The 13,515-nt window shown below is 39.5% G+C and overlaps 1 protein-coding gene across 1 annotated transcript in view; it reads right to left on the bottom strand.

Moving 5' to 3' along the window:
• DNAH5 (dynein axonemal heavy chain 5) overlaps positions 1 to 13,515 on the bottom strand; it is a 251,935-nt gene that overhangs the window by 153,558 nt on the left and 84,862 nt on the right. The window contains exons 33-38 of the mRNA XM_012557737.1: positions 11,059 to 11,271; positions 9,965 to 10,189; positions 7,662 to 7,834; positions 1,879 to 2,057; positions 1,307 to 1,494; positions 789 to 983 (exon numbers count right to left, since the gene is read on the bottom strand). Coding sequence (XP_012413191.1) covers positions 789 to 983; positions 1,307 to 1,494; positions 1,879 to 2,057; positions 7,662 to 7,834; positions 9,965 to 10,189; positions 11,059 to 11,271 — 1,173 coding nt within the window. The remainder of the gene's footprint in view (positions 1 to 788; positions 984 to 1,306; positions 1,495 to 1,878; positions 2,058 to 7,661; positions 7,835 to 9,964; positions 10,190 to 11,058; positions 11,272 to 13,515) is intronic.

The following is a 13,515-nucleotide window of genomic DNA, read 5'->3' on the forward strand; positions in this document are numbered from 1 at the left end:
AGAGCTGGAGAAAAATGTAGAACAAAATTCTAACTCACAAAAAAAGACCAGACTTACTGGCCTGACAGAGACTGGAGAAACCCCAAGAGTATGGCCCCCGGACACCCTTTTAGCTCAGTAATGAAGTCACTCCCAAGGTTCACCCCTCAGCCAAAGATTACACAGCGCCATAAAACAAAACAAGACTAATGGGGCACAACAGTCCAGGGACAAGGACTAGAAGGCAAGAGGGGACAGGAAAGCTGGTGATAGGGAACCCAAGGTTGAGAAGGGATAGTGTTGACAAGTCGTGGGGTTGTTAATCACTGTTATAAAATAATCTGTGTACTAAGGGGTTGTTAACCACTGTCATAAAACAATATGCCTACTAACTGTTTAATGAGAAACTATTCTGTAAACCTTCATCTAAAGTACAATAAAAATATATATATAAAAAAACACGACAACACATAGTAGGATCAATGTACAGGTAGTATAAGCAGCAAATATGAATACCCATAATTCTTTGGCTCTTAAATCAGTTCAGATAGTATTCATTTCTATGCTATAAGTATTCATTTCTTCAAAGGTACTTAATCAAACTATGCATATAAGCGTATTTTTCTTGTGCTCACTTCAGCAGCGCATACACTCAAGTTATTTTTGTAATGATATTCCTTTCTAGTCTGCATCAACAAGGTACTTTGTCAGCAGCCCCAAGGCTACAGTTTTTCAAAATGAGAAAATCGAGCTGAATAGAAAAATGAAATATGCATAGTAAGTACAGAGAGTCCTTCAGAACGTCACACCTGCTTCGAGAGCTGCTCCTCACACAGCTTGTAGAGCGTAAAAAACTTCCTAGCCAGAACGATGTTGTCAATGAAGCCGCAACTGGCCAACTTCACCCGTATGATAATCTGACGGTCAGGGACCATCATGGCCACGGAGCGGAAGTTAATCTTCAAGTTCTCGGGGAGTTCCTGCCGCCCGGCATAGCCAGGATTCTGAACAGAAAATAAAACCCAAGGATGAATGATCGGAACCCAGGACAACATGACCATCAGTATGATAGTAAAAGGTTCATTATGTAGATACAACAAATCTGGAATGACAGCCACAGAGCCTATTTACCAATCTCACTCTCCTTTTAACTGGAGAGTCTAACCCATGAGTTATTACTATGAGCTCTGTCGAACACCAAAGGCTTTCAAACAAGAGTGAAAATTACAATCCCAATTTCTGTTAATGGAAATTAGATGGTACATGACCAGGGAGACGTATGAAACTGTGATACAAAGATTCAGTAGCTGTTCTCATGTTTCCTTACCATGGTTAGAAAAAGTCCAAACTCAGGGTTCATTGTCACATTATCTCCATCAGTAAAAATAAAAGATTTTTTATGCTCCTTTTTACATGTCAGAATAATGGAAATTTGCTGGGCCGCAACTGAGAGAACGGGTAGATCGATACGGTTAAATTCATCAAAACAACCCCAGGATCCAGACTGTGCCAGTCCTTAGAAAGGAAATTAAATAGAAAATTCAATTAGTAGCTAATTTTGGAACTCCAAGGAAAAAGGCATTATGCAGCTGCCAAGACAAGACAGAGATAGTAAGTTCATTCAAAAATAAAGTTGAACAAACAGATCATGCTTTAAGGCCCCCCAAACAGCTCTCAATTCAGCACTTTATCTATAAACATCCAATCTGCAGTAACAAAGGAACATTACAAAAGGCAAGTGGGGTTAAAACTGGGTTCACATCACACTGTTAAGATTCAAGATTTTCCAAAAGTTTTACAAAGTTGAAAAATGAGGCTGAAATGTAGCAAACTGCTAAAAAATAAATCTTCACAAGACAAGTCTGAAGTCTCTCATCAAGTAAAAAATACAACGCTCACCTTTAAAAATCCGTCCAAGCCCTCGGAAATCCATCTGGTCTGAACAATTGAAAACCACGACATATTTCCCAAGACATCGTCCCATATCTTTGGTCGTTTCTGTTTTACCCGTCCCTGCAGGTCCAGCGGGGGCTCCCCCCATGCTCATCCCCAGAGCTTGAGCCAACGTGATGTAACACCTTGAGGGGTAGAAACATTGCTAGAACTGGACCACAGGCAGCTAGAAGATACTTCTGAAGCATCACAGTGAAATGACACTCACACAAGATTTAAAAAAACAAACAAACAAAAGTTCGGGGCCATTGTCCCTGTATAACATTTCCAAAACTACATCTGAAAATGCACTTGTTCTTATGTGCAATCAAATGTGTCGAGAAAAAAGGAAGGGGTCATCTGTGGTCAAATAAATTTGAGAATTCTTAACAAGACTAAACAGCTTTCTTCGTTCCTGAATTTTGCAGGCTTTCTTAATCTCCAAGTATGAAAAATAGTACATAGCATTTCCAAAATGTATTCAACAGTGGTAAACCTTTTTCTTCACAGGAATCTATCTACATCTAAAACAGAATATTCTGTGAGACACATCGGGAACCTTTTAAGTAGATTAATTCCCGTTTGATTCTGCTGTTGTCGGGTGCCGTCAAGTTGATTTCAACTCATAGTGACCCAATGTGGCAGAGTAAAACTGCCCCATAGGGTTTTCTGGTGTGTAATATTTTCCGAAGAACTCTGATGGCACAGTAGTTGAGCACTGAGCTGCTAACCAAAAGGTTGGCAGTTCAAACCCACCAGCTGCTCCCTATGAGAAAAATGTTGCAGTCAGCTTCTGTGAAGATTACACGCTCGGAAGCCCCATAGGGCAGTTCTACTCAGTCCTGTAGGGTCACTATGAGTCGGAATCGACTTGATGGCAATAGGCACAGGTTAATATTTACGAAAGCAGATCACCAGGTCTTTCTCCCATGGAGCCGCTGGGTGGGCTCAAACCATCAACCTTTTCGTAAGCAGCTGAGCACTTACCATTTGCACCTCCAGGGCTCCTCAGGGACCATGGACCATGTTAGGTTTAAATCATATCCTACTAGATAATCAAATCTTAAATATATTTCCTGAGCATCTACTAAAAAAACAAAAAACCCGCTGTCGTCGAGTGGATTCCGACTCATAGCATCTACTAGACCTACACAAATCTACTGTATCCTACTATGCTGTTGTCATTAGGTACAGTCAAGGTGGTTCCAACTCATAGGGACCCTACAGAACAGAGCAGAACTGCCCCACAGGGTTTCCAAGGAGTGGCTGGTGGATTTGAACTGTGCCACAATATAACAAAACAAAGAATCTGGTGGGAGAATGCAAGAAAGCCAGTGAAGGAAAAATCTCTCTCCACTGTCCAGCATCATGTTGGAAAAGGAGACAATTTATAAGATGACACCGTTCAAGGCTTTCTATGGCCAAACTATGAAGCATTCGTCTGGACTTGAAAAAGATTTCAAGGGAAATAAATCGATTGTCCAGCATAAGGGGTGGAAAGAAGCAGTGTGCACACCAACTCAGGGTTTTTCAGAGTCTCAGTTGTATTGGAAACAGGTCTCTGAAAAGCAGATAAATGACTCAGCCCTGGATTGTGCCTGAATACCTCAGAGAAGAAGATACGAGTATGAAATGAGGAATAAGCCTGACCTCACTGATTTCGCATTTTAACCCGAGGTCCTGTTTCTTCTGTCGTGTGTTTGTTATCACTTTCAAAGCAGAGTTTCAGTAATAACAACAGCTAACAGTACAGGTTCTACATAGATTAACTCATTTAATCCCCAGAGAACCCGAGGAGGTCGCTACTGTTATTTTTCCCATTTTCTAGATGAGGAAAGAGGCTCTCAGTGATTAATTTTTCTCAGGATAGCAGTGGGGGAGCTGAGATCTGGCCCAGCTGATGTGGGTGCCTGGCTCTGTGCATGGCTGCCCTGCCAGAGCAAAGAAGTGAAGTTCCTCAAATCATGGTGACCCCATGTGTGTCAGAGTAGAACTGTGCTCCATAAGGTTTTCAATGGCTGATTTTTTGCAAGTAGATCACCAGGCCTTTCTTCTGATGCACCTCTGGGTGGTCTTAAACCTACAACCTTCCCGTTAGCAGCCGATCGCATTAGCGTTAGACATTTTTGCCCGAACCTGCCTCATAACAGGAATTGCTTTGGTTCATATTTAAACTGCAGTAGCAAAAGTTTTTTTTTTTAATATTTTATCAAGTTTTCAGTGAAAGTTTACACAGCAAATTAGGCTCCCATTTAACAATTTCTACACATATTGTTCAGTGACATTGGTTACATTTTCCGTACTGTATCAACATTCTCATTATTTCCATTCTGGTTGTTCCATTTCCATTATTCTTGCTTCCCTGATCCCCCGACCATCTCCTCTTCGCTTTAGGGTGAATGTTTACCATTTGGTCTTATATAGACTATATATACACATACATATAAAAGGAACACAGTACTCACAGGTGATATTGTTTATTTTATGAGCCAATCTGTTATTTAGTTGAAGGGTGATGTCCAGGAGTAGTTTCAGCTCAAAGTTTAAAGTGTATCTCAGGGCAATAGTCTCAAGGGTTCCCCAGGTCACTACCAGTCCAATAAATCTGGCCTTTTTTAAGATTCTGAGTTTTGTTCTACAATTTTCTCCCATTCTATCCAGGACTATCTATTGTGGCCCCAGTCAGAACTGTCGGTAGTGGCAACCGGGCACCGTCTAATTCTTCTAGTGTCTGGATAGGTGAGGCCGTAGATCATGTAGCCAATTGGTCCTGTAGACTGGTTTCTTCTTTGAGCCTTTGGTTTCCTTCTTTCTCTTTTGCTCCAGACGAGTAGAGACCAACAGTTGTACCTTAGATGGCCGCCCACAAGCTTTTAAGATCCCAAATGATACTTACCAAACTAGGATGTAGAACATCAACTTTATAGCCTGTGTTGTGCCAGTTGACCAAGATGTCCCATGAGACTATGGGCGTAAGCCTTCTGAAGTAACAAATGTGTTAAGTTGACAAAAATAAATCATTCTGTTTATATGGGGGGGAGGGGCATGTTAGGTGAATTGTCCCGTGTTTTTCACCTAAATGGGATTCAGTCTAACTGCTATGTTGGCACGAAAACTATGTCTACGATTTGCTTTCAATGATAAGTGGGGTCTGTCAGAGTGACCCTAATATATGCTTACGAGACTCTTTCCAGACTATTCTACATGTATGCGTACCTCTCTCTCACCTTCTCTGCTTTCCTTTCCAATCTCTTCGCTCTTAAAACAAAATGGTGTCATAAATAAACAGAGTTTGAAATTTTATACATTTTAGTAGCCTTTTTGCAGCTCTGTTATAGTTTTCTGCCTTTCCACCAGACTGCTGTCAGCTCTCTGCTGTCAGGAGCTGGGCCTAGTTCACAGCTGTACCTCCAACTATGTGCTGAACACCTGGAACCTGGCACTCTATGAGCATTTGTTTAATAAATAGTTTGTGCTGGTCCAGTTATAACACTTTTATCTAGTTCTTACTGGAATTATATGCAGAATGTGACCACACAGCACCAAATGAACTGTGACCAACACCAGGACCTGGGCTCATCAGCACCTGATTTAACCAAACCCATCACCAACATTAAAATTAGGTATTCATGGTACTGTAGATGCAGGTCATCCCATGGAAACAAGGAGTGGCTCTGGTTATCGTTCTTAAAAAGCCTTGTTTCTAAAATTCTGAACGCCTTCCTGAGACAACAATGATATGGACGTCAGCAAGGATTTCTTCTTGAGAACTCTGTTTAGTCACAGACTTTTTGCTTATTAGACATGCTTAGGGAGAACTGAAAGCAAAGCTTACTAAAGATTGTGTTATCAAGGATTAAGAAAGTGATAGTTATAGCAACAATAATAGTAATGACTAATATTTACTCTGAGCCCTGCCCCATGCTGGGTAATTACCTCTGGTCTCACTACATCTCTGAAAGATGGGAATCAGAGAGGTCAGATATCTTTCCAAGACTCTACAGCTTCAAAGGGCAGATTCAAGTGGCCAAGCCTGAGGAATAACTCAGAGATGCTATGACGATATGTTAGAGAAAGACATATGTGCTAGGCCTGTCCACATTTCTTATCAAGCAGGTAAGATGCCTCTGTCAGCCTTCTGTCCTCTGTCTTAAGTGACAGCAGGAGTTAAGACAATCCCAGGCATCTGTGTTTGTGCTCAGAAGTGGAAGGAAAGACTGGTCATTGGAAACACCATGAGCTTTTGGAGTAAGGCACTGTATGTTTTTAGATTATAATGGCTTTTTTTAATCATCTGAAATGTCTGCAACTCCACCCACTTGGCATCAAGCTTCCCAGCGACCACAGCTGCTGCAGTGTTGAATTTCCACAGGGCAGTGAGCAAAAAGTCTGACAAGGTGTCAGTGCCCCCGTCGTTGGTTTTTCTTTTTTTAAGTATTCATTTTAGTGAGGAATTTCCTTTTGTAAAATGGCAGCAAAGCTTGCAACAGAATCCCAATGACAAGCCAAAAATGATGACTAAATTCTAACATAATGGAGTTAAAGAAAAACAAGCAAGTGAGAATTTAAGGTGAAACAAGTTGAAATTCAAACTTCAGAATCTCTTCCATGTACATACTTATAAATACAATACTTGTTTTGCTGTTCAAGTTCTCAAGTTTTTTTATACAGAAAGAATGAAATTGTGGAAAGTTTGTATAGTATGATACTTATTAAAACTAAAAAGAATTGTAACATACATGTAAGCACTAAACATTTCTGGAAGGATAGAAAATAAACTGTAACTATGGTTACCTCTGAAAACTAGTAAAGTTTTCCCTCTCACGCTTTCTACATTATGTCCTTCTGTACCATTTAAATTTTTCACCACTTACTTCAACATTATTACTTTAAAAATAAAAATTTCTTTCATTCATTCATTCAGCAAGTATTTATTTTGTACTTGAGTAGTTCCTGGGTGGTGCAAACATTCAACACTCTCTGCTGCTAACCAAAAAGGTTGAAGGTTCAAGTCCACTCAGAAGTGCCCCAGAAGAAAGGCCTGGCAATCTACTTCCAAAAAACTAGCCATTGAAAACCCTATGGTATATGGTTCTACTCTGACACACATGGGGTCAACAAAAGTCAAAATCAATTCAATGGCAGCTGATTAGTTAATGATAATATGCACCATATTCGCTAAGCAGCCCTCAAAGCCCTGTGTGATTGGCACCTGTGGACATACAGCAATTAATTCATTAATTCACTTTCTTGCCCTTTTAATGTCCACTGAGGTCATTTAAGGAGCCCTGGTAATGCAGTGATTAAGCATTCGGCTGCTAACTGAAAGGTCAGCAGGTCAAACCCACTGGCAGCTCCGCAGGAGAAAGATGTGGCGGTCTGCTTCCGTAGAGATTACAGCCTTGGAAACCTGTAGGGTAGTTCTAGTCTGTCCTATAGGTTCACTATGAGTCAGAATCGAATCGATGGCCGTGGGTTTGGTTTTTGGTTTTTGAGATCATTTAAACATTGTCTCTGTAAGACCGAAGGCAAGTAAAGTTAGGACTGTTTAAGTCACACACCTAACTCCCACGGGGAAATACACATGTAAAGCTAAAAATGCAGAATTTCAAAGGCTTTGGTATAAAAGCGTCTATAAACCCTGAATGAGATATTAAGCAAAAATCCCTTAAGAAACTCAAGAGAATAAAATCAGAGGGAGGCCGGGGTTGGGGGGGAGTGTGGGCGGAGTCCCAGAATCCTGCCCTCACCTGTCTGTGAGTGGAGTTATAACAAGCCTGTCCGTGCAGCCCAGAAACTCATTCTGGTAGATGAAGTTCACATCTGTGATGTGGATCATCATCTTGTCAGAATCTTCATGAAAGTAAAACCTGCACTGCTTCAGCCACTCAAAGTCCGTGGGGCTCCTGACATGCATATGACACTGAAATCGAAGAGATATTTGTTAAAAAGGAGATGAGAATCATTTATTAAATATACACATTAGCATTTGTCTGGATGTAATCATTCATATATGTGTGCGTATATATATACACTTACATATGCGTATCCATATAAGAAGGTGCCGATGGCACTGTGGTTAAGCGCTTCGCTGCTAACCCAAAGGTCGGCATTTTGAACTCACCAGCTGCTCTTAGGGAGGAAGATGTGGCAGTCTGCTTCCGCAAAGATTACAGCCCTGGAAACCCTTCGGGGCAATTCTACTCCGTGCTTTAGGGTCGCTATGAGTCAGAATCGATTCATCGGCAATGGGTTTGGTTTTTGGAACATAAAGCTCAGTAAATGTAACTCAAAGATAACCCATCTAGTTCTGAGATGTCAACTAGCCAACCATCTAACCTACTCATTTATTGATCAACAGCAAAGATAGTCTAGAAGACAGGAAATAACCAAAAAAAACCAAACCTGTTACCGTCGAGTCGATTCCAACTGACAGATGGGAAAATTCCAGAAAAACCTCTAATTAAGCCTCCCTCCAGTTTAAACGGTGCTATGGCACAAATGATTTGCGTTCAGCTACTAACCAAAAGGTTGACAGTCTGAACTCACTTAGCAGTATTAAGGAAGAAGGGCCTGGAAGTCTGCTTCCATAAAGACTACAGCAAAGAAAACCTTATGGAATAGTTCTACTATGTAACTGGGGTTGCCATGAGTGAGAATTGACTTGGTGGAAACGGGTTTTATATATTTCAATGGAGTCCCTGGGTGGTGCAAAAGGTTAACGTGGCTTGGCTGCTAACTGAAAGGTTGACAATTCGAGTCTACCCAGAGGTCCCTCTGAAGAAAGGCCTGCCAATCTACTTCCAAAACATCAGCCACTGAAATCCCTATGGAACACAGTTCTACTCTGACACACATGGGGTCGGAATTGACTTGACGGCTACTGGTTTGTTTTTTGTGTTTTTTTTTTAATGTATTTCAATAATAAGATAGTTGGTTCCTAAATGTCACCATTAAACACCCAATACCATAGTCCTGTCCATGAAATACAGTCTATGAAAAACATCTTTGACATAGACAAGGAACTAAACAATCTCATTAGGAAAAAGACATCTCCTGATTATGCCAAAGTACACTGTTGGGTTTTTTTAATCCATTAATAATTTTTCATAGGAATTGCACAGGGTCAACATTTCTAGCATCACATTCTCTCATGTAAATGGCAAGCTGTTAGGTTATCGCTTAGCACTGCTTTGTCAGAATTTTTAACCACAATTTTAAGCGACTTTAATCATTTTTCTTTGACAAATAAGAAGTCTAAAATTATCCTGAGCCTTTTATTTCTCCAAGAGGCAAATGATGTTCTTAACTATTAAGAGAAGAGATTAGCCAGACAACAGCTCCAATGTGCTGCCTTATTTCCATTGTATCAAGACCAATCTTTCATAATCTTCTTTATATAATGGGGTGCCACACAACACAGAAAATTATTATGAAAATAAGAGCCTTTACGTCTATCTAACGCCGTATTCTATAGCAGGGGCAAATTTAATTTCTTTTCACATTTCCCATTTTCTATAGCTACTGAACTCTTTTTTCTACCTTGTTCTCTCTTTAAAGTCTGCATGACACCTAAGTGCCAGAACCTATATTAGAAAAGGCCATTCACAATCAATGACATAAAATGTAGCAAAACTTGTTAAAGATGAGATTTACCAAAAGCCTTAAAGGAAGTACTAAACACCTCTGTTAGCAATATTACTTATTTCTGTAGCAAGAAGCTGTTGATCTTCAGTTAATAACTAAAAGGAGCACCAGACAAATGAAAGCTTTTCCAGGATACTACATGACATTTTAGCATAGAAAATAATCATGTGAAACATTTTAAAATAAAATCTAATTGCTTAAATAATCACCATCAAAGGAATATGACAAAAATTTCAGGTAAAGACTGAAAAGAAAATCTGATAAACAAGTTCTCATCATGAAGATGATTCTTTGCTTGAATTTAACCTTCTCCCGGAATTCAGTCAAACTCATTCCGGTGGGTAAACACAGATAGTGTTTCATATTTGCTTTTCTGCATATGCCACGGCATTTATAAAGCACATACCAGGTCCTCAAAGATGTCCCTTTGGTGCACGTGAATAGTAATCAAAGTCTCATATTTCACTCGTTCCATAGAACTCAGGTCCTTTGTGGTGATGTCGATCAGTGTGTTCAAAAGATCCAGGAAAGACTGATTGGTTTTCTGCATGATTTTTTTATCAGACTTGGCATTTGTAAGGGCTTCTTCTGAATCCCGTGTCCATATCATCTGAATCCCTAATAGTCCGACCTTAATGGAAATAAAAAGGCTTTATGAGTGCTTCTGGAGTGTTTATATATTTAAGGAGAAATTACAACATTGTGCCTGTTGTTAGGTGTCTTCGAGTCGGTTCCAACTCAGTGACCCTGTCCACAACAGAATGAAACGCTGCACCAAACGTTGTTACTGGCTGTGATTGTTATTAGTTGTGATTATACAAATGCAAAGCCATCCTTGATGACATCACCTTGATGTGTTTCCAAACCTGTGGAAACTCTATTCACTTGCTCATTTGGCAATTAAATACGTAGAGCTTCATGAAGTGCCTACATCTTTTTTTCTTATGAATTTTATTGCTTCAGTCATGTTTCTCCCTAGATAGATTTTTAAGTTACTTGCAGGTAATGAATATGTCTGAAACTTGTTTTATCAAAACTAGCACAGTATTTGTCCACAGCAGACACTCACAAAATCTTTATTGATCACAATAACTTAGAGAACATTGTTTCCTGAATTTTAATACTGAGATATATTTCTCATTTTTTAGTAAGGCATACACTCAATACATTTTTATGATATATGTACATTGTTACATAAATAAAGACACTTAGTAGAAAAAGACCTGATTTAAGTTAAATATAATGTATTGAGTATCTCTACAACCAAATACATATAGAAGTCTATTTATATATGTGTAAGTATAGATATATAGAGAGAGATAGAACCAAATAATCTGTAGCTGAAATATATAAGCTTATCTATATTTAATGGATCCTTATGAAAATCTTTATAGTTGTCCAGAGTTAAATTATAGCCATTTGTAAAGCTTAAAATAGTCTATGTCTGAGATCTAAAATGACTCTTCTATGAAAGATACTTTCCAATTTGAATACACTGACCTGAGCAGGGAAGGAAGAAAGAAATTCAATCAGCTGGAAACCTGTTTCTTGAATATTTGCTGCTGCCTGACGAATCACCAGATGTAATGAGGACTGAGATTCCTCCAAGAGAGAATTGAGCCACACTTCCACATTGCCCTCTGCCATCACAGGTTTATCCAATTCAATCGTCTCACCCTCTCGAGAGGAAATTGACAGCATGCGATCATAGATCTATGTTAGAAACAACAAAAAAAAAGTTATATTCATATAAAACACGAAAAATAAGTTTTGACTTTTCCTCCATTCCCCTCTTGCCAATGTTATCCTTCTCAGAAAGTTAAGCTACATATCATAAGATACAAGTAAAATAGGATATAAAATCCATTCCAAAGCAATAAAAAAAAAGTTAACCAGGAAATCTAAAAAAGAATACTAACTCAATCCCAAATAATCTATACTCAAGAGGGGAGAACTTGTTTTCTAAAAGAAACACTTAATACAAATGGGATGATGGAAAAATCTCTAACATTTCCAAATAAAATGAGATTCTCTAAGAGTCTGTCATTCTGCAGCACAAGGTTATCCAGCTGAGATTTAGCAATGAGTCGGTCATTCAGACTCTGTACTATAAACATCGTATGTTTTACAGAAGCTTGTGGTTGTGTATAATGTCCTCTAATTCAAACCAGCTCTTACTCTGGTCATCTCCCTTCACGTCTACGCAGCATGGTGTGACAAGAAGAGCAGCCATCTGGAGTTCTAAGACACAGCTTCCAACGGTGCTCTACCATCCACTGGCCACGCAACATCCCTGAGACTGAATCTCTTGCCTATAAACAGGCATTACAAATTATGCCTCTCTGACTTCCCTATCCACCTCACAGGTTGTCCATGCCAATTAAAATAACGCAAACTATAAAGCAAATGTAACTGTTTGTCATTGTTTCTATTGTTTGATAAATGGAATATTGGTCTCTCAGGCTCATATCTGTGGCCATTAGCTGCCTTCAAGTCAGCTCTGACTCATTGTGATCTTATGTATAACAGAACAAAACCTTGCGCAGTCCTGCGCCATGTTTATGAGAGTTGGTATGTTTGAGTACGTTGTTGCGGTTATCGTGTCAATTCCTCTTATGGAGGGCTCCCTTTGTTTTCACTGAGCCTCTACTTTACCAAACATGATGTATTTTCTAGCAATTAATCCTTCCTGATGACATGTCCAAAGTAAGCAAGTCAAAGTCTAGCCATGCTTGCTTCTAAGGAGCATTCTGGTTGTATTTCTTCTAAGACTGATTTATTTGTTCTTTTGGTAATTCACGGCATACTTAATATTTACAACTGTACTAATGAAGTCCTACTTAGTTGATGACCAGTGTGGTCTACCAAGAAGCCAATGAGGCTTAAGCTTCAGGGCTCCTTATTTCCACAGATCCCTTCCAAAGTCCTGAACATAAAATTATATTTGTAATATTCTTAAAGAGGATTTACAAAATTTGCATAAGCTTCAAGGCCCTCAAAACCAAGATCTTTCCCTGGTAGTAGCGATCATATGGCAGGAACAACAGAAAACAATAACCATGCAATTTAAGAAGTAATTCCTATGAACAGAAGCTAAAACTCCGTGGGCATTCAATTGACAAACGAGGAACTGTAAACTATCTTCAGTCTACAATGAGACAAGTAGAAGCTTCGGCCTAGGACCATGAAGTCAGAGGGTGGATCATCAGCTGTAGCAGAAGAATTTGAGAAGAATATCAGCAAGAGTTGCCTGATTAATTCAGTCCCCTCATTGGACCACACATCCCACAATGATCTACAAGAAACATTGATTTTAAGGCATTAAAATCCATCCTGTCTCCCTTTCTCTGTCTCCTCTGTCAAGGCCTCCTTATACCAGTTCATCATTTTCCATCTTGACTTTGCAATTGCTCCTGATACTGGTTTCCTTGCCCCCTTCCATTCCACCTCCTACACTGTGCCAGAAAATCTATACAAATCAGGTCACTCCTCTGCTTAAACACCTTCCATGGTAATTTAAAATTCTGTCCTACATTTTCCCCCTTTCGGTCAGGATTCGTCTATAGAATCTATAGTTCACTAATGGTAGCCGGGCACCTTCCAGTTCTTCTGGTCTCCTGGCAAAATGGGCAGTTGTTCTTGGAGGCTGGATGAACCCCTGAAACTATTTCCCTGAGATAATAGTTAAACCTTAAACCAAAAATATCCCCTAAAGGCTTCTCAAAACCAAACAACCGTTTAGCTTAAACAGTTTAGTTTAGTAAAGAATGTCTTCCTTGAGCACTGAGCTCTTTTAAGATATATCTACATGGGATCAAACTGACAACAGGAACTCAAAAGATTACATAAGAAACTTAGGGGGCAGTGAGTTTGTTAATTGGGGAGGAACCACCCCCAAAACAAGGATGAGAATGGCTGCACAATTCGAAGACTGTAAGCAATCTCACTGAATTGTAC

The sequence above is a fragment of the Trichechus manatus genome, unplaced genomic scaffold (assembly GCF_000243295.1).
Source record: "Trichechus manatus latirostris isolate Lorelei unplaced genomic scaffold, TriManLat1.0 scaffold00116, whole genome shotgun sequence".
NCBI classification, from domain to species: domain Eukaryota; kingdom Metazoa; phylum Chordata; class Mammalia; order Sirenia; family Trichechidae; genus Trichechus; species Trichechus manatus.